Source organism: Hypomesus nipponensis, chromosome 14, assembly GCF_054491055.1.
Source record: "Hypomesus nipponensis isolate SF chromosome 14, ASM5449105v1, whole genome shotgun sequence".
In the NCBI taxonomy this organism is placed as follows: domain Eukaryota; kingdom Metazoa; phylum Chordata; class Actinopteri; order Osmeriformes; family Osmeridae; genus Hypomesus; species Hypomesus nipponensis.
Window position 1 is genome coordinate 12773973 of NC_140374.1, and position 23974 is coordinate 12797946.

The window sequence follows — 23974 nt, forward strand, 5'->3', positions numbered from 1 at the left end:
TCGACTTAACATACGTGTCACCTAAACTAAACTTGACCTAAAAGAAAAAAGAAAGCTACCTTTTGAATATAACTCTGTGTCTGTTTAAAAACATATCTTTGTCCTGAAGGAAATGTGTCACTAGCCTGTCTCGTCTTATAAATGGACATGTGCATTACAGTGAGGTACCTGCTGTAAAAAGGAAAACATGCACACCTTTTGGCATGATATTACCCTCCACCTTCCAGCTAAAAGTCTGCTCCCGTGTGATAACAGTGAACACCTTACAAAGACACCTGCCTGTCACTCATCCATGTGGGTGTAGAGACACCTACATTACAAGCCTTAACCCTTGAGTCATGTTCGGGTCATTGTGACCCTTCAGTCATTGTGACCCCCCCTCGCGTTGCGACAACTTTATCTCACACAAAAAGAAAGTGAAGCATTTTCTTTTAACCGTCGGGCTGTCTCACATCCCCCACGGCGCGACGGTTAGAAGAAATTGCTTTTTATTTGTTCTTGTATTGGGTAAGGTTGTCGCAGCACAATGATGGGTCGTTGTGAACCTTTGGGTCGTCGAAACCCGAAGGCAGCACAAGGGTTAATGTCAGCTAAAATGACCCACTACATCTGTTCTTACAGTTAAACAGCATATTGGTTTAGAAGTACAAGAAGTCCCTGGGGGTAAAATGCCTATCAAAATCTCAAATGAAAAAGGGATGTTGTAAATCCCTCATAAATCTCTGGGAACAATCATGACCCAGAGGTAATGGAGTTGATGGTGAGAGGGTTCGGAATGGTCGAGTTACAGTAACTGCCTGAGGGAAGTCACACAGTTCTTCTTGCTCAAACTTCCACACTCTTGTGTCAGCCGCCCCTTTGACGTAGATAACCCCCTAGCTACCCCACCCCCTTCCCCCTTCTCCCCACTTTCTTTACTGGAGAAACAACCAGTTAAATGGAGACCCACAAAACACAATACATTTCACAATACATTTCTCAACACATCACTTGGTAAAAGCTGGTGAGATAGATGGGAGGAGTTACATTTAGTCATTTAGCAGGAGCTCTTATCCAGAGCGACTTACAGTAAAGTACAGGGACATTCCCTTGAGGCAAGTAGGGTGAAGCACCTTGCCCAAGGACACGACGTCATTTGGCACAACTCGAACTGGCAACTTTCTGATTAACCCGATTCCCTAACCGCTCAGCCATCTGATTCCCTAACTATTCCTTAACTATCAAACATAGTCCTTAATGGCAGTGATGCAATGTCCAGGGGTACGTGAACAGTATGTATACAAACGAACATAACTTGTACATCATCGCCATTGTAGGCTCTTCGTTCAAAAGGGCAGTCCATGATAGGTCAGCCAGTTGTGACATTGCAAGTGTCAGTGTGTGCTGCACCGCATCAACTCGACATCTGACTGAGTAGGATACTCTATGATACGATTTTACATTTAGCTGGGCTTGTTTTCTAGTTTCACTGGCTAATCTATTGACTTCCTTTCCGTAAATGACATAATGTGGGCGTGTCGCTGTGTGTCCATGCAGCGCTGACGTCGGGAGAGACAGAGCATTTCATCCGATTCTGACGCAGCCCCTCTCCACCCTGGACGTAAGGACAGAGGACACCGTGTGTCTTGACTCTACAGTTGTGTGTGTGTGTGTGTGTGTGTGTGGGCTGGATGGGTGGGTGGCTGGGTGGGTGGGTGGTTGGGTGCTGGAAGTGGAAGCTAATCAGAGGTGGGTCAGAGCGCAGGATGTGCCATTGACCCATAAACAACAGTGCAGCCCAGCTCAAAGCTCTATCAGTCCCTGTCTACAGCCCGATGGAGTCATGACATTGATACCCCCACCCACCTCCCAGTAGACACAGATAGCGGTGACCTCAGGCCACACTCCCAGGCCGCCCAGAGTAGGGGACACCTAGTGCGGAGATGACACCATTGGCTTCAGACACAGTAGACTTCCCTCAGCCCTGACGCAGCACAACTCAACTTGCACAATCAATGTTTACTGGAACACGCTGAAAGGCCTGTCACAGGCCTGTGGCTGTATGTGAGTATGTAGTTGCATGTGTGTGTGTGTGTGGGGGGGGGGGGGGGGGTGAGGGGTGCCCTTTTTCTATGCGTAAATGAAATATTTGAGAGTGGGAGTCACCAGTTTGTGTGTGTGTGTTTTTTGACAGAGTTGTGTGTGTGTGTGAAGAGGAAAGGGGGAGAGAAAGGGGAGGAGGAAAGGTGATGAGGGGGAGGAAGGGAGAAACAAGGAGAGGTGAGTAAGAGATGAGTCAACAGGCTTGTACTATAAGAGGCCTGAGAGCCTTACACTGACACAAACACAGACCCTTAAAGGTAAGGTCCACTCTTTTCTCCCCATCCCATTCATCTTTCTCTCTCTCTCTCTCTCTCTCTCTCTCTCTCTCTCTCTCTTTTTCTGTATCCCTCCATCTACTCAATACTTTTCTGCATTACATTGTCTTTCTTCTTTGTCTACTTTTGGATTTTTGTGACTCCATCTTCCACTGTCAGTCCACTCTCCATTAGTGCAGCACACTTCAGGATCACATGCAGAGCTTTGGACTGCAAAACAACTATGGCGAGGCTTAAATTGAACTGTGGCACTACATTTTGAGAAATTGTGTAATATTAGTCAATGAGGTTGAGATGAATGAATTATCTGCCGGTGCAGGATGAGGGATATTATTAAGTGAAACTTGTGCTACTTGTGTTTGTGCAGGGCAGAGTACTACTCGGTTTTCTTCCTGCCAAATATTGATTAGTGCAGCTAAGCTGAAACCAATCATTGCATTGAAAGCAAAGGAAGGTTATGGGCATGATGGACAATCATACATGCTACATTAGTAGAGGGTATAATAGGTGTTGATGATAGATGGAGATATTACTCTTGACATGCATATAAAGCTTATAAGTGTATTTCATGTCATTGTGTAAAAATGTTTAAAAAAAATGTTTTTAATAGAATGATAATAATGTGTCCTTTCTCTCTACCATAGACATCTCAGTGTTGCTTCAGATACCCACATAGCACAGACAGCTCCAGGTTTCCAGAATGGACTGCACCTTGGCTCTCCTCCTCTCCTCTCTGCTGGCCCTGCTCACCATGGGAACAGGAGCTTCTCTCTCACCAGTCACTGTGAGGAGCAACGCCATATTAGAGGCAGAGGTCCTGGTGGTCATGATAGAGGCACTTACTAACAAGGTAATCAATCAATCAATCAATCAATCAATGAGCTTTTATGCATCATGTCGATTTTTGAAGTAGAAAAGTAACCAACTGTTTGACGTTAGTACCCTTCATTGGCCCAGTGCAATGGAAAGAAAAGGGTTGATTTTAATGTACTGTCCCCTGAGTCATGTGGCATGAAGTAAGAACGTATTGTTTTCTCCAACAGTTTACGTCTTCTCAGCTAGTGGGTGGGAGTCTTGACCCCTCCACAGAGAAGCATCTGGAGGGGCTCTCCTCCATCGTGGAGGTCATAGGGACCTACCAGGTTCTGCTGCAGAGCCTGCCTCAGGAGGGGCTCAGCCAAGTCAGGGAGTCTGTCATCTCTCTGAAGACCTGGCTGGAGAAGATGTGCCCAGGGACACAACAGACAGCTTGGGAAGAAAACCAGCTGGAGTCTCACAAGAGGTTTCCAGAAAGCAAAAGCATGGTGGTCTTGAGGAAGCTCGGGAGCTTCCTGTATCGCCTGAAGAACCATCTGAACAAGCTCCGCACCTGCTCAACAACTGAACTGAAAGACCTCGAGAAGAAGTCGGCATCCTAGACTCGTGGCAGTCTTTTCACTAGCCAGGGAGTACACAGAATGAGCAGTTCCTTCCGGAGCTGCAAACCATTTGTGGAGACTTTTGAACTACTATTTTATTCTATATAACTTGAACAAGGTATTTGTTACAAACAGAACAAAAGGCACTTTCTAACTTTTCTAAATACTTTCCATTCGCAATGTTTACATTTGATAATGATGCTATATACCAATCTTTGGAGAAGGTAACGTGGTACCAGTAACGGAAGTGTCGTTGATCCCAAAACAGGCTTTGATTCTACCAGCAGCCACAGCTGGTGAATGCATTTGTGGGACAACTAACTAGGGCTCGGGAAAAAAGAAGGAAAAAAAGACACCAGTGTAAGACACACAAATTGCACTACACACGCACACACCAAATATGGAGGCGTGACTGAATGGTGATGTCATACAGGGTTTCCTGAAAGCCAGACCGGCCCATGCCAGGAAACCATATATTATTCTTAGAGCAAAACATGGGGGGAAAAAAACATGGAAGTCTGTTGGTTTAGTTAGACAATAAATTATAATGCATTTTGACAACTTCCACAGCAATGTAAAAGGTCGATCTATAACAATTAATAATATGCATATATATTTATGCCAGAATTTTTTCTACATTGAGAATGTGTAATATTTTTGTACATTGAAGTATGGTTTCTTATTTAACGTCAGACATTTTAATAAAATAAAAGCCTCGATTCATCAATAGTGCTTTTACTTGTCTACCCAGTGCTGTTATTTGAGCACACTGTTTCTCTGTGCACAAGTTATATTTGTGCATGAGACAGTAAAACTAACAATGTAATACATTTACAGAAAATCCAGAGATGCACATCACGGACGTCTTAAAACGTGATTTATTAAAAATTCCACTCATTTATATGAATGATATATTTTGCACAAGTCCTCAGTAATTTTAACAAACATGACATGAGGGGAAAAAATGACAGACTGTCATACTTTAGACAGAAACTAGTTTAACAATGCGTCAAACAAAGCTGATACTGTACACATTAAAAAATGCTACCAGCAGTTGAATGCAGTGGATTTACAACCGTCATTTCAATGAATGAATCTTTAACATGTGACCACAAATCCATCCTTGATATCGCCACAGACATTCTAAACAAGGGGAGGGATTTATTTTGTCTTGTTCTCATGTATGCACACACAACTCACAGAAGCACACACACACACACACACACTAGCTGCTGAACCATTTGCTCCTCTTGGTAGCTGTGGACTTGGAGCCTCCCATCAGTTTCTTCTTGTACTGCTCCACCAGGCTGTCAAAGCGGGCGTCGTCTCTGTTCCTGACCTGCCTCCTGGACGCCTTGGAGCTCTGGACGACACACAGGCACGGGGGGGGGGGGGGTGGGGTTAGGGGGGCAGGGAAGTTCCGCATCAAACTGAGCCCAGTCTCTGGAGACTGCTCGGGTGGGCTTCATCCCAGTGTGCCTGAGAATGTCTCCATCTCTCTGTCACACACACACACACACACACACACATTACCTGTGCTCTGGGCTGCATGGGTTTCTCCAGCGTCTGCCCTCCCTGACGTTCTCGTCTGCTGGGGTGGTTCCTGGCCTTCTTGGGCTGGGGAGGCTGCGGCTTGCCCTTGTCCCTCAGTCTACACACACACATCAGGAAAGGGGTCAGTCAAACAAGAGGAGTTGAGGTATGAAAGGGGTGTTAAGGTGGTGTGTTAAGACGTGGACATACCTGATCTTGGGTCCTCGATGTGAAGGAAAGGGCAGAGTCTTCCTTCGTTTCTTGCCATCCTCCAGTTCTATGTGTTCCACTTCGGGCTTAGTGTGGAACCCAGAGTAGAACGTGCCCTGGCCCTGGTTCTGGCCTTGTATCTGATCCTGGCTCCGCTTCTGGCCCTGGGCTTGGCCCAGCTTCTGATCCTGGCCCTGCTTCTGACCCTGGGCTTGGCCCTGCTTCTGACCCTGGGCTTGGCCCTGCTTCTGACCCTGGACTTGGCCCTGCTTCTGACCCTGGGCTTGGCCCTGCTTCTGACCCTGGGCTTGGCCCTGCTTCTGACCCTGGGCTGGAGCCCCAGACAGAATGGATGGGAGAGGAAGAAAGGTGTCATATTAGTGATATGAGGACACAGTGAGCATAAAGAGGAGAGTGCTTAGTGACCATAGCTATATTAGTCATTTATCATTATCATTCCGATTCCTACTGTTGTGAAGAAGAACAGAAAGGCCTCACCTCCGGTCTTGGCCTGTGTCTTTGCCTGCCCCTCTCCCGTCACCGTGACACCCTTCGGTCCAGCCACGCCCCTCTGAGGGCCGGCCCCGCCCCCGGTCTGGGGTTGTCCTCCCGTTCCGGGCTCTTTCCTGAAACGCTGCTGGAGAGCGTGAAAACAGAACAACGTGGTCGTCATGCTCCTCCATGGAGGACGGCTTCCACCGGGGGGGGGGTAGGAGGAGGGGAGGGGGGGGGGGGAGGACACACCACCCACCTTGCTCTGCTGCTGTCGGGCCTCCTTCATCTTCAGCTTCCTCCCGTCTTCCAGAGAGAACTCCGCAATGGGCCGCTGAGGAGGAATACACACACACAGACAGAGACAGAGACAAAGCTGGATGAAACTCTGGTCAATTCACCAGTTCAAAAAACACTCATGTTCCCGTGTGTTAATTGGCTAGGCTCGACGTGTAAGACATGCGTGCGGGACGGAGGTGTGTGTGTGTGTGTGTGTGGGGGGGGGGGGGGGGGTCCACCTTATTAGAGCCGTAGATCTGAGGGTTGTTGTTGAGGTGTCGCAGGGTCTTCAGAGCATGCTCGTGGTCCTGGAACTCCACAAAGCCATAACCGAGCGAGCGGCCGGTAATCTGACCCCTCTCTGGCTTCTTGTCATACATCACCCTGCACTGCAGATACACGGCACACACACAAACACACACGTAGAGCACCTCCACCATGAAGGAAATCAACCTGCTCCTAGCAACAGTGCCACTTAGTGGCCTTCACTGAAAACATAGTTGTGAATCGGTGAAATACGAGACAGGGAATATCTGTGTGTGTGTGTGTGTTTTACCTCAGTGATGCGGACTGCCTTGCCTCCTCCAGCCGCATCCAGGCAGAGTTTTCTTAGCTGTTTGTTGTCAACCGACTTTGGCAGGTTGTGGATGCACAACCTCGTCTTGGACACGAACACAGAGATGTCCCGCAGCTTGGTCCGCTTCAGCTCCTCAAACTAACACGGTGGGGATGAACACACACACACACACAGAGAGAGGCATGGTCAGGAGGGGAGGCAAGCGGCGCTGGCTGGCTGGAAGTTTCCGGAACGTCCGCACGGCGTGAATGGTGGACGGAGAAGCCGGCGCTCACCCTCTGTCTCTTGGCCATGTCTGCCTCCGGTACGCCCTCCGCTGCCTTGGTTCCCGCACGGATCACTGACACACACACACACACAGTCGGATGAGTCTTGTGTGAGATGCATGGGTACTAGTGGTGTTCTGGGCAAAGGGGGTAGGGTTTAGTCGGGTTCAGCGGAGGACGGAGGAGCTAACTCACGTCCTTCCCTGGCCAGGTACAGGTTCCTGGTGCCCGTCTCCACCTTCACCTTCTTGTCCTTCAGCTTGGTGGCGTCTTCTCTGGTCACTGCCGCGACGATGTTCAGCTTCCTCCCATCGACTCGGATACCGCCGGTCTAACCCCCACACACACACACACACACACAGACGGGGTGCAATACACGCTCAGACGACACACAAGACCAGCACACACAAGCACCAGGCCTCAGGGTGAGGACAAGCTAGCCTCGTAGCTCTGCAGGGGCTCACCTCCGACTCGTCCTGAGACACATTGATGCACCTGTCCGCTGCCTCTTTGCACTTGAACTGAGCGAACGCGCAGCCTGGGTGGGGGGGGGGGGGGGGGTGGGGGCGGGAAAGGGAAAGGGCACACAAGATCAATCAGCGAGCCGCTTCCGCCGGGACACGGCGGCGGCGGGCGGGCGCGGCGGCGGCGGGCGGGCGGACAGACCTTTGGAGTGCTCGGTGTCCGGGTGGACCACGATCTTGATGTACTTCAGCTCCCCGTAGCGCAGCAGCGCCTCCTCCAGGCCCTCCTCCTCGGTGTCGAACGACAGGTTCCTACAGGGCAAGCGGGGGGGGGGGGGGGTGACATCATCCATGAGCACCTTCAGTGCTTCAGCCCTCCCCCCCCATAATCATCCCCTACTGGGTTAATGGCTGAAGTGTGTCTGTGGGGGTTTGTGTGGTGGTGGGGGGTCTGGGGAGAGGGGGAGTGTGCAGGGGATGAGGAGAGGGGGAGGGGGAAGGGGGGGGGGGGAAGTGTGCTGGGGTTGAAGATAGAGAGGAGTGGGTATGTGTCGGGGTCGGAGGCGGACCTGATGAAGACGGTTTTGCCCTCGTTGATGTCAGAGGGGAGGGTCCGCTTCTTCCTGGCAGGCTGGCCTGGACACAGAGACAGGCGTCAGTGAGCGGGCAGAATACAGGAGGACTTCACAACACCGCTAATACGTGGAGAGAGCGAGGAGATGGACATACCTAGGTCATCCTCATCATCGTCGTCGTCCTCCTCATCAGACCCAAGATCACTTTCGTCATCGTCATCATCATCATCATCATCATCTCCCTCGAGGGACTCATCGTCGTCATCATCTTTGTCGTCTTCATCATCAGCACCTTCCTCCTCCTCCTCACTCTCATCCTCTGATGGGGATTCTGGCAGAGGAGGGGCAGGCTTGGAGGAGGCTCTGAGGAGAGATGCACACACACGTGATGGTGAGGCCCCCAGGATCCAGTCTCTACAAAGATCCAAACCACTTCAGGAACCTGTAGCTTAACAGGGACAAAGAAAGAAGCGGTTGTACTTTTTCTTTTGAGGTGCGACTGGTTTCTGCTCCTCCTCTTCTTCCTTCTCCTCCTCCTCTTCCTCCTCCTCCTCCTCCTTGGGGTTAGCTGTTGGTTTCTTTGATGCAATCTTCTCCCCATTCTTAATTCCTGTGGGACAATTCAAACTCATGTTTGACGCGTGGGGGAATAGGATTACTGTCTCACATTAGTGAGCGCAAACATTATTGCAGATGTGTTATGGAAATGATTGAACTGTCCATGCCAATACTATGATCTGTGTCGGTTTATTGCATGGGAAAACTATCAAACTATGCAGATTACCTGAGGCACTGGGTGGCTGAGAGGCAAGGAACTTGTCTTTAGCGATAGCCCAGTCCACAGCAACCTGCCGTCCTGTCATGGGGAACAGAGAACGGAGAGTGGAGTCATCACATGGTTTACCCACTGTGGACCTCCAACCTTTCAAACCAATACTCAACAGCTCAGGGACGTTGCGCGTCTCATCCAGGGCGGGTAGAAGTGTCCCGCACGTTACCTTTGATTTCCTTCAGGTTCATGGCCTTCAGGGCCTTTCCAGCCTGCAACTGGTTCTTAAACTGGACAAACGCAAAGCCGCGCATCTTCCCATCTGAACAAGCATCACGACAGGGGAGAGAACAGACATCATCAAACACTGCCGGAAGCCAGGCCCTTTGGCCTTTGCTAAACTGTACACATCCGGAGGGGCTTAATAGGGGCTGGAGGTTTGTAAGCGTGGATGTCGTCCTGGGCTAAGTCACCTGGTTTCAGAGCGATGTTGGCCTCGAGAACAGTCCCGAACTTGGCAAAGGTCTGTCTCAGATCCTCCTCAGAGCACTGCAGCAACGAAAGGCAAAGAAATGCTGCATCAAGGACGGGCCGTGTGGACACGGAGCACACGTCTCAGTGTGTTCAGGCTCATGTGGCCTACCTTGAAACTGAGATTCCTGATGATCAGCCTTGCTTTCCTCAGGGAGTTCTTCGGTATGTTTGTTTTCTGCTCTTTTCGAGGGGCTGGCGGTGTGCCTGCTGTCGTATTGGTTGCTGGTGTTGCGGGTGCTGAAGGGATTCCGGTCACACAGAACAATGAAAAGCCTGAATGCTGACATGAAAAAATGAGCTACCATCCAAATGAATCTCACGTACCTTTACCCTTCTTGTCAATGATTTTCCTTTTAGCCACATCGACTGTTATCTTGCGGCCATCATAGAGGCATAGTTCTTTCAGAGCACGCTTGGCATCCTCCTCCATTGAGAAGGTGACATATCCAAAACCTCGGCATTTGTCGCCACCTGAATAGAATAGACAGAACCCGTGTTAGACATTATGGGCTGTAGGCAAGTAGATAGTCATACAGGTTGGCTTAAAATGATCAATTAAGAGATGTTTTGCTCACCTTTTTCTTTGACAACAAAACACTGCTTCAGCGGGCCAATCTCAGAAAATATTTCCTCGAGTCGTTCATTCGAGGCAGATACAGGCAATTTATTTACGAATACAGTAAGCCCTGACATGGCTCCAACTTTTTGTTAGCTAGCCAGCTAGCTACTGTAGCTAATGAGACTCTATATTTGAATACCGAGAAGTGTTTGTTTGTTGCTATACGAAATCAATATTTTACTTCTTCCCAAAAATAACTTGAACTTGCTCTTGTAAGACACGTTTCCCCAAAAACATGACATCCACGTGCATCAGTTAATCATGACGGAGAAACACGTTTGTGTACAACACGGCCATCATGAAACTTAACCGGAAGCTGTCAGGGGTTTGTTCCGCTAACTTCTTCTTTTGTTTTCCGGCAGACTAGGCGCAGTTCGAGCATTGCTGCCATCAATCGGTGGCCCAGCTCGAAAGAACAGTGGTGCAAATCCGGTGGGTCATTCACCCTAAAAAAGATTGTCAGACAGACCAGTAAGTGGTTGCTCTATGTTTGTACTATAAACTTGATATGTCAAAGCTATACATAAGCTATAATGTATATATAGAAATATATAATAATATAAATATACACATACATATATGTACATATTTATATGCACTTCTATGTTTTTTTTTCGTCTTTAAAAACTCATGTGTACTGCTACTGCACTATTGTTACAGTAATAATGGTAGAAAACGATCAGGCAGTAACAGTTGTGTCAGAGACACGTGACAACCCATAGAGGGTGCTACAACTACATGGGTCCAGGCAGGAGGTAAAAACAGGCACAGTTCAAACCTCATCATGATGATTGGCAGCCTGAGTCAAATTACTTATATTTTGGGTCAAGAAGACCATCAATTCTTGTTGTCTTTTCCAACATCTATGGTCTTTATAAAAAAGAGAAAGTGATGTATAAACGTTCTCACGTCTCGACTGATCTCCTCAGCCATGTGTTCAGTTTTTTTTCTACTGGCATGCATGCCATGACTAAAAAAGGAAGTATGTGGTTTGTAAACCATCCTCTTCCCCTAGACTGGGTTTAGAGAACAAAAAAAGACAGTTGTTTTGTAACTTTCCCTCAAGCTAGTGTGGCACCTAATGAGATCAGGTTATTTATTGAGTGCTGTCACTGCAGGGTGTGACTACTGGTAAAATAATAGCTTCCGCCTCCAAACAGGCAAGGAAAGAGTTAACTAGAGTCTCTTAAATATCTGTATCTGTTGCTGAACAACCACTCATCTCCTCTGGCAGCCAAGGACTGACAATCAGCCAGCACTTGAAGTGTTTTCATTGCAAGAGTCCAGAGAAGGTAAGCCCACTGCTGTGATGCAGCTACAAGCCTATCACTTTCTTTCAAACACCTCTATTTAAAACACTCCAGGAACTACTATGAACCTTCTAAAAAACACACACACCCTGATTGCAGCTACCTGGTGTCATTATTTTTCTTAAGAGAGAGTAGGTCAATTTGACATACTAACTTATACAAGAAAACATTTTTATTTTTCCAATTGCTCAAGAGGTTGGATAAAATGTTAGCAGGCTAGGCTAAGCTACTGCCATAGTCACATTCCTTTATCAAGTTAGGGCTTGCTAGAATACATGACCAGTACAGTATTTCCTGAGTGAAGGAACAGACATGGCCTTCTTTGTACAACTAGATGCAAAAAGGACTTTGAAGCTCTTGAGAGAGAGAGCCATGATAAGAGGAGATAGGAATGTTGCTGTGTGAGACCCAACCTAAACAAATACTTTTACTGTAGCCATACATCGTACTGACTTTATAGCGCTTACCAAACCAAACTTCTGGGAAAACAGGAAACACAACACCCTTTACACAAACTTTGTTGACAAACCTTCCCCAGGACAAGAACAGATGAACGTTTCCCTTTCCTGTTTACTACAACAACTGTAGCAGCCTTAACAAGCCCTCATGAAACCTAGGCCATTCTGTACAAATACAACTGTGTGCATTTGCATGTATACGCTTGTGTACAAACTGATTGCAGTCTTCATATGCTTCTAATGCCTTCTGATTGTTTCTCTATGTGGACCTGTCTGTTATCCGATAGGTCAGACATCCCACCCCCACGTCCAGTCAACTCATTCAACATACCAAGGAACATGAAGAAAAGAGAACCCATTACTAAGCAAAACTCCACCCCAAATATTGTGAGAGGTGAGTCTGCTGTACTCACACACACACACACACACACACACACACAGAAGGCACACACGCACATGAATACTAACACGTATGCTCTCAGGCAAAGCACAAACCCATGTACAGCATACACAGACATGTTTCTGTGCACCTACTGTGCACACACAAACTGACACACGTACACAAATATGCATGCCCATATTCACCGAGTGCAGTTTCTTCTTTCCACTCATAAACAAGATATGCCAACCCTGAAATTCTAGGTCACCCGACTATGAAGTGCACCGTTGACAGTGCACAAGGTGACCGTTCAAGCGTTCAGCCTAAAATACATAGTGAACATTTACGTGCCGTGGACCACTATAACATGCTAGTTCAAAGCCTTCCTTAAGTTATGTTCCTCAAAACAGCTGATACTGCACAAATATGTGTGTAAAATGAAAACATTATGCTGGCTTGTTTTTCATGAATGCAGTATTCACTTTTTTTGTGCAGGACAAGAGGGAAACTATATATACTGTAAATTTGCATGTTTTGCTGCAACAGCTGTAAAGTCTAACACCTGCTCTTTTTTTATTGACTGAGCAACATATCTATTTGATGTGAGGTAGAGAGAGAAAGAGCATACAATCACAGAAATGAATGTAATATTCCAAAATGATATATCCACCATCTGAAAAATTATTACTTTGATAATATCTCAAATGTTTACCTTTAAAATATATACTTTTGCTGTAATTTGCTCAAATAAGGATACATTTGTGAAGATAATGTTGATCTGTAATGTGATCGTTTTTCCAAATGGAAAATATAGATTTATACCAGTATATTTTTCTGCCAGAGCCTGGTCTTTTAATACGTACTTACAGATATGATATGTATAAAGGCTTCTTCAATGCCAGAGTAGTAATGACCTATAGGGAAAATCCCTTATCTCCCCTTTCACACTCTCTAAGGGAAATGCTCCCCTAATCTCTCTTACTCTGATGGGTTGAAGGGTGCCTTGTTTCCCATCCATATTTAAAGCCGAAGTTGACACAGTAATACAGTATGCACTAGATGCACTAAAACCAGTTTTTCCAGTAAGCTCAAGTGAATCAACTTCCATTTGGACTCGGTTGTCAAAGCAATTTTTTTCAGGCAGCACATAAAGGTTCTCAGTAAAACTGTTTTGTGAATTAGTTTGAGATGATGCTTTTCAGTAGGTATTTGTTCATTCCCCATCTTAGTAACGGCGTCTAAAAGCTAATATTGGCTGTCTTAAATCATGTCTGCAGTGGCATTCCTTGAAATTGTGCAATGTGAGGCATTATATAATCGAATTTCCTGACGAACTGGAGAGGGCTGTGCATTGTTTAGTAGGAGCAGCACTGTAAATGGCTGTTGGGAAGTTAAAGGGTGGTACCAGACAGGTCAGGTCAGGCAGGAGGGCTCTGGGTAGTGGGCAGGTACCAGAGTACAGATTTTTGAGGCGGGGTCAGTTTGCTGCCAATTGTTCCCCTGCTACAAACGGACAAAGGGCTGGGAGACAACACAAATAAAAATACAGTTTTTCCTCCAAGGACTCCCTCACTCAAAGCAAAGATTAAAAGGTAAATACTATGCAGCACAAATCTAGTTATTTTGTGGAAGTGTTCTTACGGTCTGTAACGTTCCTTCCTTCAGAGTGGGTACATTGTGTTCCACTTGTTTGTAATTATTCTTGTGGTATGTGTTCCTGGCTGCCTTTAGTAGCTAGCTTCATACACATTCGGTGAATTACGGCCTTTTACAGCCACATGCCAGCATGCCAATATATGTTTTGTTTGTTTCTGTGTTAGCAGAGGGATCTTATGCATGTGATCACGTAGCAGATGGTAGAAGTGGTGTTGTAATAGCTTGGCAAGGATGAGTGAATACACAAGGTCACTGAGACTCCAAGAAGACGTTTAGTATTCCATGATAGGGAAGTCTCTTTGGGCTTATAATTAACATGGTCTGTGGATACATGATAATTTGTGGCATGTTGCTTTGAGGACCGAGCCAATCCATTTTTAGAGGTGCTTAGTCACGGTATCAAACAGACATGCCAAGGTATGCCAAGTTTGTACTTTTTCTCTGTAAAACATGGGCTGAACTCTCGAACAGTGAGGGGTGTGGTCGTTTTGCCTCTGCCAAATCTTTAACAAGGCTTGCTTCTGGTAGAAACACAAACAGTTTTGTTTATCCAGTGTTCACATGCGTGTCTTGGTAGCCTCCCTATGGCTACCACAGCAGATCGCCATGGGAATAACAGCAGATAAAAGGCATCAGTGAGTTTGCAGAAGGGAAACAGGGACACGCACACATCATATGTGAACTCACATTTCCAAGGTAAACACCACTCAAATAGAGATACAGTACGTAGAGTAGAATAAGAGTTTGTCCTTCTGTTCTGATGTCATGTGAACTAAAGCTAAAGTTCCTAAAAAATGTATCCCTGACATCCTACAGCACAATAAAAAAGGAGTGAACAGCACACTAAGGAAGGTTAGCCATACATGCAGCTGTTGACGCGGTTAGAATCAAGTGTGACAAGTATGCTTTCTCACCGCTGCCCTGAGAGCCAGTTGTGACATACCGACTTAGATCAGCAGGCCAAGTTACCAGGACTCTCCCGCACCCTAAAATAGAGGGGGGAGAGACATTCTCCAGACAGCAACAACTAGCGGCTGCTTCATACTGTACATACACAGAACTGAATAAACAACGGCAGAAATGTTGAAAGAGAAAGAACAACAGTAATAGGAAGTCACTAAGAAGCAAATAAAGATAAGGGACACCCAGATAGACTGTAGTTTGATAAACACTTGAGAGAGCCTTGAGAGAGTCGAGAGAGTTGAGGAGGGACAGCAGATCAGAAGAGTCAGTCTGGAAAGACTCCACAAAGACTGACCTGGACAATAACAATAAGGTAGAAAAGATTCTACAGAGAGCCAGAAGGCCAAACCCAGAGTCTGAGACGTAAGCAGAACGCTGTCTTAAGTATCACAGCATTGACTGAGGAAGTCAAAACGAGAGTTAGATTCACTGCAGAGACTGAGGACTACAGTGCTGGAAATAATGACTCACCAAACTAGTGGTCGAAGGCCAGGCATGGCCAAAATCACGGCTGAAGGTAGGCGAGAGGTTGCGCTGCCCAACTGACGATGGTGTTGCCTGCTGACAATGCGAGAGTTGTATAATGTCAATTATGTGTGATTGTGAGGGTCAGTGAATACCAATGGCTTAGGGCACATTTAGGGTCAGGTTGTAGTGGATGGGGCTTTTCGTGAAAGAGAAAAAGACTGAACTGACAAAAGCCAAATAGGTAGTGCTGAAAAGGGGCATTCTCAGAGGACATGAAGATACAGCTAACAATGAGATAGGGTGAGTTGACAGTTTGATGTCACTTGTTTTGTGCCAACTAACCTGATCCTACAGAAACATAGTCTTAGTGATTCCTAAAAAAACGAACCCATAACAAACAAAAAAAACGAACAATTGTGTCTTGTTTATTACTGTATATGCTAAAAGAAACTACCCGTCAACCACATGATTAGGTTGGGTGGTTCCATCCCTGACACTGGCCAGTTAGTGCCTAGACTGGCATGCAGCTTGCCTAAAGGCATCAAGTGAACATGAACTTTGTTTACAAAGCCAATAGAAAACATTCCAGAGGAGTTTGTCACTTGACGAAGAGATCCAGAATGTTCCATTTTTAAATTCGTTAATTCACTCAAGTAGTAATCCATTTTAGAGACCAAATTGGCTATTGACCAACTAACCAACTCGCAGATGCTATGGGAACAGTGGCAGAAGTATTATTAGCCACAGCAAAAATACAAATATTATAATGACTTCAAACAGTGACATCAATATGCCATCAAAAGCAAATATACTGTGTGACCTATTTAACAATTTGTATAATTGAATATCAAAGTATGAACTTAGTCTGTAAAAGAGCAACAGCCCAAGCTACAAAAGCAACAACAGTTTAAATGGAAACTACATTTTCTGTCATCTTCTGGTATTTAGAGGAAATTGGGGTTGGTTATATTCTACTTCTAAGGTAACCAATATTACCAAAGGGTAGTTGCTGAACACATTTTTAGTTCCAAAAATGTCTGCATTCAGAGCTCGATTTGCTATGTTTCAGACAATACAACAATCAGCACTCACTCTCTAAAATAACTGTATTTGTTCTTGATTTCTCAGTAACTTGTTAAAACATATTTACAGTTTTTCTGTACGTGTATGTAATTCATCTCAGTATTTTGCATTCACGAACAGCATGATCCTTGATCATGTAGGTAGACAGATTGTATGTCACCCTGTCAGTCTGTGGGAGCCTAGTGTTTACTGTAACCTGACTAACCATGGCAGCACATGCAGGCATTCAGAAACGTAAGTCACAGGCTGAGGACATGATTACTGCAATGATTTAAGCGAGGGTGTTGCAAGAGGAGCCATGTGTCCCCTTCACCAACACACACTTCTCATATCCTGCCTGTAGATGCACTTATTAACTACTGACACTAAGATAATATTGACCTTCCCTCACTGCAGCAATATAATGTTCAATAGCGTAGCATGACTTTGATTTTAGTGTGCTTCATCTACATACACAGACACATAAGAAAAAGTGCAACATGGTATAATACAGTAGTATATCAATCGTCATTTACAACAAAGTTTCTCGTTAATTTCCCCCACAAAGTCAATTTTCTCTGTCCTTATGAGTGTCCGTTCTTTCTCTTTCTTTCTTGCCCCAGACATGCCGCGCCTTTTCCCCAAACTCTCGCTGTGCGAGGTGGATGAGAATGTGCGCCGGATTGCGGAGAAGGTGTACGCGTGTGCCCTGAAGGAGGAGGACTCCAAGGATGTCCTCTCCATGTACACCGTGCCTGAAGACTGTCCCATCGGCTTTCAGCAGGACCGGGAGAGGGAACTCCTCAAGGAGATGGCCGAGCAGTCAGAAGAAACCGTCAAAAGGTCAGGACACGTGTGGAACTTAGAGTAGGGCTCAATCCCTGGACCAAACCTGCGTTGAAGTGTTGAAACCACTTTTGTTTATCCCCCCAAAAAGTACATGACAGCCAACGGAATCATTATTTGGCTTGACACCATTCTCACCCCGTGCTCACTGGCATCTCCGCAGGAAGAAGAGTTTCAGGATGATGCGATCGCAGTCGGTTTCTCAGGCGTTCCCTCCCGTCAGTGCAGAGTGGGCCCTCTCTGTGGTGGCTCCCCTGTTGTCTCCCACGTCACCTGCACCAGCGCCGCCAGACAACCTCATCGATTTCCAGAGGGTCACCATCAGTGGAGATTATTGTGCCGGGGTATTTATGAATGCATGCATTTATATTAGTCTGTCCACACGGAGGTGTACTTAATATATTTCCATGATCTAATATGGGGCACTTTTATGACAATGTTAATCATCTTCAGGTTTTGGGGCGTCATAGTACATTCTGGACTAGAGAAGACAGTAGGATGCAGAGATTCAATGTGTTTGCACGTTCCCTTCCCCAGATCACAGTGGAGGACTATGAGCAGGCAGCTAAGAGCCTGTTGAAGGCTCTGTTCATCAGGGAGAAGTACTCTAGACTGGCCTACCACCGCTTTCCCAGGACCGTAGCCCAGTTCCTTCGCAGCTCTGAGAATGAGATTTGGAAGGAGGAGGACGAGGTCATGCCAGGTATAAGGAGAACTTCTGCTCTGCATTTGACTTTGATTGGGGGGGAAAAGGCAATTGTCACTTGACCAATAATAGGGATTTTGGTTACAAAAGTCAGGGATGATGGGAAGGATGTGGCTCATGTGAGTTGGAAAGGTCTCCAAGTCTGGACATTGCACAGTGGGAATTGCATTCACAGGGCGAATGTGTGTTTTGCTGGTGAAATGTACCCATTATTTTAATTGTGATTGGGCATGGAAACACACAGCTTGTGAGTAAATTGGCCCGACAAAATACACATTTCTGTCCATTTTCCCAGTACCACCTTTCACCTGACAATAGCGTTTAGATGGTACCCCATTGCGTGTGCGTTTCCAAAACATGTCTATGCCATTCCCACCAGTATGCACCTGTGGAAGTTACTGCAACAAATTCCTGATCAGTCCAACACATTTTCAGAGTTAATTCACGCTGACGCATTCTGGCGCCAGTTGAAATATTGAAAAACAGGCTCCAACATAAATGTCACAACATGTTCAACCGGCTGTTCCCTTGTTGTTTTCGACCTCCCTGTAATGCCAGTCTGTCGCTTCCTCCATTTTGTTTGTCAATGTGGCCCACAGACGTGTGCCCGTGTCCACGCGAGGGCGAGGACCCCTACAGCCTGGAAGGCATCCCCGACGACCTGGACTACGTGCTGCAGATGAAGGACGGCATCGTCAACGTGTACGACGACGCCGAGGCCCTGAAGCAGCAGCGGCCGCGCAGCCTGCCCTACCCCGACATAGAGACCTTCGCCATCGACATGAGCCACGTCCTCGCCATGATCGCCGACGGCCCCACGTGAGTGCGCCCCCCCCCCTCCCCCCCCCAGTGGAGTCGTCTTGCGGAAAAGGGACGACGAACGTCCACTCAACGGCAGGGTTGGTCTCTTAACGCGCGCTGGTTTTGTGTCTGGCACAGGAAGACCTACTGCCACAGACGTCTGAACTTTCTGGACTCGAAGTTCTACCTCCATGAGATGATGAACGAAATGGCAGAGATGAAAGAGCTGAAGAGTGTAGCGCATAGGGACTTCTACAACGTCAGGAAGGTTGGTCTCCCATTAAGTCCATCCTCCCATGTTCCTCAAGGACAGAGACAGCACAGTATGAAAACACAGCAAGATGGAACAAACACATAAACTAAAAAGGGCAGATCAAAGAGAGAAACTGATGCAATATACAGTATTTCACCGTCATTTTGCGGAAACATATGAGAGTAACATTCTCTCCACAAAAGCTCCTCCACTAAATGATCTCTTCTCAAATGCAATGATTCAGAACACATCGACATCCAACAACTGGATATTGCTTTCTCATCCACAGGTAGACACACACATCCACGCAGCCGCTTGCATGAACCAGAAACATCTGCTCAAGTTCATCAAGACCACCTACCAGACCGAGGCAGACCGTGTGGTCCTGGAGAAGGGCGGGAAGAAGATCACCCTCAAAGAGGTGTTCGACACCTTAAAAATGGACCCCTATGATCTCACTGTGGACTCCCTGGACGTCCATGCAGTAAGTATTATTTTCATATCTCAAAAGTTCGTTTGAAAGATGGACTCACTTCAAAAAACGGTTTGGCCACGGAAAATAGTTATTCTTGCTGCGTACGAGCAAGAGGTCCCGCAGAATGAAGCGCAATGATTGTGTGATGGATTTTTTCCCATGCGAGCGACCTCACTGATGTTCTCTTTTGGGTTTCACAGCAGCTATGGTTGTTTGCTAGCTTTACACATTACGAAAAGGTTTGGCTACATAATAGCCAAAGATTATAGCGCTCGTGTAATTCAATGATTCAATTATAAATCCCATGTTGCACTGAGAGAGCAGATGTGGTCAAGGCGCACACATTCCTCCCTTTCCTTCCCAGGGAAGACAGACATTCCATCGCTTTGACAAGTTCAACTCCAAATACAACCCTGTGGGGGCCAGTGAACTTCGAGAGATTTACATCAAATCAGACAACTACATCCAAGGAGAATATTTTGCACGTCTCATCAAGGTACAGTACAGTCATACGAGTGTACGCCCATGCACACATCTTGCCTCTTACACCTTTTGAAATTAGAATGTGAAACTTTCATTTGGTGCAAAATCAATACAAATGGATTTACGTTTATTATGGGATGGTATTTAACATTTTTGCACTGTCAGCTAAATGACAGAAATCTTTCATTTTGTGTCTTTCACGTCCTCTGCTAGGAAGTGGCACACGAGTTGGAGGAGAGTAAGTACCAGCACGCTGAGCCTCGCTTGTCTATCTATGGCCGCTCTGCTGACGAATGGGAGAACCTGGCCTCCTGGTTCATCCAGCACAAGGTGCACTCCACCAACATGCAGTGGATCATCCAAGTGCCCAGGATCTAGTAAGTTTGAAAGGAAATACTTTGAATGTTGATAACTGGGGCTTGTAGGAACAAAGTTGTACCTTGGATTAAGCATGACTAAAGCAATTACGCACATACACTTACAGGGCAAACCTTACATACATTTGTGCTAACTTAAACATGTCTTAGAGTGAGAAAACAGATTTGTTTGTTGAGTTTCACAAATCCATGTGTTGCCAGTGATATTTTCAAGTCAAAGAAAATAGTTCCCAACTTTGCCAAGATTCTGGAGAACATCTTCCTTCCCCTGTTTGAGGCCACAGTCAATCCACACAAGCACAAGCAAATCCACATCTTCCTAAAATATGTGAGTATCCAACAACAGTTTTGCACTGATATCAAGTTTCTCTGTCTGTCACTAACTCAACGCTTGTGACTGTTTGCTTATTGTTATGGGAGTGCCATTCACATGTGTAATTACTCAATAAAACCTTTCTTTACAACTAGGTCATTATGAGATAATAGTGGATTATCTCCAGGTGTGGTAATAAGTTACACCTGTCAACAAAGTTGTGTTGTGACACTGTGATCCTTTAAAACGTGCAGTGTAAAGCATCTTATTTATGATTTAAATTAGCATGTCTACTTCAACTTCAAGAGTGGCTCAAATTGGATGTCACTATAGCATGATCTCCTCCCTCCCGTATGTAGGTGACAGGCTTTGACAGCGTGGACGATGAGTCCAAGCACAGCGACCATATGTTCTCCTACAAGAGCCCCAAGCCTGAGGAGTGGACCACCGATGACAACCCACCCTATACCTACTATCTCTTTCACATGTACGCCAACATCATGGTGCTTAACAACCTGCGCAAGTAAGTGTCTTATCTTCCATTACAAAAGTGTTAAGGGTGTTTGGTGAGCAATGTCAGTTCGCTGGCATTGTTTCCATCACAAAAGTAGCCTAAGTGTCTGATTGCTTCACATGGGTGTTGTGTCATGGAAACAAAAGCCTCAGAAGTAATGACCATAATTACAGTTTTGGCAACTTCCTTTCCTAGGAAATGTTTTTGAGTGACTTGTAAATTGGGTCCTAGTCTTATCTGTAATTTGCCGCAATTAATCTTATGCCCTCCCATGGAATGTTGAAACGGGTTTCCTGATTATTTGTAATTCAACACGCCGCGTGTTGCTTTACCTCAGGGAGAGAGGGCTGAGCACCTTCCAGTTCCGCCCTCACTGCGGCGAGGCTGGTTCCATCACCCACCTGGTCTCCGCCTTTCTCACGGCTGACAACATCTCCCATGGCCTCAACCTCAAGAAGGTGACTCATGTCGACTGTGACCTTTGACCCCCAATCTGACAGCTCAGAATAAAAAAAATGTCTGTGTTATTTTATTCCATGTTGTTCCCTGAATTCTCTGCACCTGTATGAAAGAATGTGATCATGCTAATCGATTGCTCACATCTATACTATTTCAGAGTCCGGTGTTGCAGTACCTGTACTACTTGGCCCAGGTGCCCATCGCCATGTCACCCCTCAGCAACAACAGCCTCTTCCTGGAGTACTCCAAGAACCCCCTTAAAGAGTTCCTGCACAAGGGCCTATGTGTGTCCCTTTCCACTGATGACCCCATGCAGTTCCACTACACCAAGGTCAGATTCACAGAGGCAACAAGGACATATGATCAATGAATTAAAGGTCACTGGTACATTATCCCTGAAATCTTCAGTTCCTGTTCGATCGTTCCCTTATATTGTATCGTGCATTATACTAAGCAAACTGTGTACTATGTGCCTTTTATGTTATTTTGCATTTTGCATATATATATATATATATATATATACATATATATAATAATGTATCATGCCAGACCTCTTTAACTAAATGAATAGGTGTATGTGAAAGGATGTACTTAATACTTCAAACACTAATAACAACAACAACAACAAAAAATCTATTTTGTAATTGAAGTAGCAGTGGAAATTGATATTCAGAGAGTGTAAAAGGTGCAAAGTACTGTATATTCCACAAATATAATTACCATGTTAATGCCATTTTTCTCTTTAAACTGCTGTAGGAGGCTCTGATGGAGGAATATGCCATTGCAGCCCAGCTGTGGAAACTGAGTACCTGTGATGTGTGTGAGATTGCCAGGAACAGTGTGCTGCAGAGTGGCCTGTCTCACCAGGTACTGTGTGATCAGCATCCTGCCCTTTGGAGCTGTCAGTGTTTTTCATTCAATTATCTTATCTCATAAACTTGGCTATCTTGTTTTACCAGAAACTTGTATGCACTCACCGTCACTGAAGAGAAGTGCAGCTCTAGGTTCAGGAAGATCTTGCCAGAATGAGCTAGAATGATGATGACATTTTGACAGGTTATGAATCCAAGAGCCCTTTTACCAGAACAAATGTTTCACCCCTCTCATATTACTTATCAACTTAAGTAAGACAGCTATCATTAGCCACCACCTGCTTATGTTTTTGAACATTCTTGAGCAGCCTATGTTGTTTTCACAACATTAGAACATTAGAAACCTTACACCCTTAACCTCTTTTCTTCCTTTCTCAAAAGGAAAAGAAACACTTCCTCGGTCCAAACTACCTGAAGGATGGACCAGATGGCAACGATATCCGTAGGACGAATGTGGCGCAAATACGCTTGGCATACCGCCACGAGACTCTGTGCAATGAGCTCAGCTTCCTGGTGGAAGCAGTGAAGACGGAGGCCACTGCCGCACTGGCCGTGTCACAGCCTGTGTCACAGCAACAGTAGTTTAAAACATGTCGAGCTCTGGGATCCTGTTATGATCTTCTCAATGTGTCCTTCCTCACCTCTGTTAGGTCAATCTGATCAAACATGATTGGAAAGGTGCAAAACGTGTCTTGCTGAGCTGAGATGTTGGCAACTACCATTAGATCAGCTGTTATCCCCCAGGAAGTGGGATTTTGGACTAATGGAAAGAGCACCATTTTAAATAAGGATGTGTAGACCAAACAGAAACAAACTGCATGTAAACAAATTGTCCTGTCTGGGAATTGATTTAACTTGTTTTATCAGGAGCATGCACTACCAGTTAGCTTCTGTTCACCTGCAAAATATTCTTTCAGAAGCTAGTATTGTTAGCATGTTTACTGGGCTGGTGAAAGGGAAGTCAATATACTGAATTGTAATGAGACACTGCCCCCTTCAGCCTGTTTTCTAAGCACATGGTGGGTTGAGTGTCCATTTCTGTGTGGGAGATTTTAGCTTGGTCATTACATGGGCATGTATGGATCTTTTTAAGAGAGCATATAGGAAAATAGCTCAACCAGCCTTTAACTGTTGAAATGATTCACTGTCCCAAAGTATGCCATGTTTAAATGTTTACATCTTCACTTTATTATATTTAGGATAAACAGGGGGCATTTTTTTATATACAATAAATTGGTAACTAACATGCTTTTGCCTTTGTCCTTTCTAATTCTAGAAATGTACTTTAAAACCAGAAAATAAACAGTGCACCTTGTAGTTCATCATAAGAAAACAATAGAATAAACCAGTGGATATTTATTTATTAAGCATAACACAGCAATATGGAATGATGTGGATTATGTTTTATATCTTTAATGATCACTTTCAGCATTGAAGTTCTAATATATACAGTGACATACTTGGATATTTCTTACCAACAAATCAA

At 45.5% G+C, this 23974-nt stretch overlaps 3 protein-coding genes across 9 annotated transcripts; 2 read left to right on the plus strand and 1 right to left on the minus strand.

Moving 5' to 3' along the window:
* The first annotated feature begins 2315 nt into the window (after window positions 1-2315).
* On the plus strand, window positions 2316-4502 carry lepa (leptin a). Its single transcript, XM_084671955.1, has 3 exons — window positions 2316-2339; window positions 3002-3207; window positions 3401-4502. The coding sequence occupies exons 2-3, from the start codon at window positions 3058-3060 to the stop codon at window positions 3773-3775; spliced, it is 525 nt and encodes a 174-aa protein (XP_084528081.1). The 5' UTR covers window positions 2316-2339; window positions 3002-3057; the 3' UTR covers window positions 3776-4502.
* Window positions 4503-4635: 133 nt separating this feature from the next.
* rbm28 (RNA binding motif protein 28) lies at window positions 4636-10498 on the minus strand. Its single transcript, XM_084671943.1, has 20 exons — window positions 10050-10498; window positions 9799-9945; window positions 9584-9711; window positions 9414-9489; window positions 9170-9262; window positions 8956-9027; window positions 8652-8781; window positions 8326-8534; window positions 8166-8232; window positions 7799-7908; window positions 7597-7670; window positions 7328-7463; window positions 7142-7206; window positions 6846-7004; window positions 6529-6678; window positions 6270-6344; window positions 6017-6155; window positions 5519-5849; window positions 5309-5426; window positions 4636-5138 (listed from the first exon to the last, which is right to left on the minus strand). Exons 1-20 carry the CDS (start codon window positions 10165-10167, stop codon window positions 5001-5003), a joined length of 2535 nt encoding a protein of 844 aa, XP_084528069.1. The 5' UTR covers window positions 10168-10498; the 3' UTR covers window positions 4636-5000.
* Window positions 10499-11235: 737 nt separating this feature from the next.
* Window positions 11236-23734, plus strand: ampd3b (adenosine monophosphate deaminase 3b). Of its 7 annotated transcripts, none has more exons than XM_084671948.1 (16): window positions 11236-11385; window positions 12149-12255; window positions 17013-17232; window positions 17399-17579; window positions 17773-17938; window positions 18541-18760; window positions 18881-19010; window positions 19285-19479; window positions 19835-19966; window positions 20167-20330; window positions 20532-20658; window positions 21003-21166; window positions 21495-21615; window positions 21774-21947; window positions 22373-22483; window positions 22576-23734. In XM_084671948.1, exons 2-16 carry the CDS (start codon window positions 12201-12203, stop codon window positions 22600-22602), a joined length of 2187 nt encoding a protein of 728 aa, XP_084528074.1. In that variant the 5' UTR covers window positions 11236-11385; window positions 12149-12200; the 3' UTR covers window positions 22603-23734. The 7 variants fall into 7 exon arrangements, with proteins under 7 accessions (XP_084528074.1, XP_084528070.1, XP_084528072.1 ...); XM_084671944.1 differs by having other exon boundaries at window positions 22870-23734; XM_084671946.1 differs by lacking the exons at window positions 11236-11385; window positions 12149-12255 and adding an exon at window positions 13661-13832 and having other exon boundaries at window positions 22870-23734.
* Window positions 23735-23974: the final 240 nt, after the last annotated feature.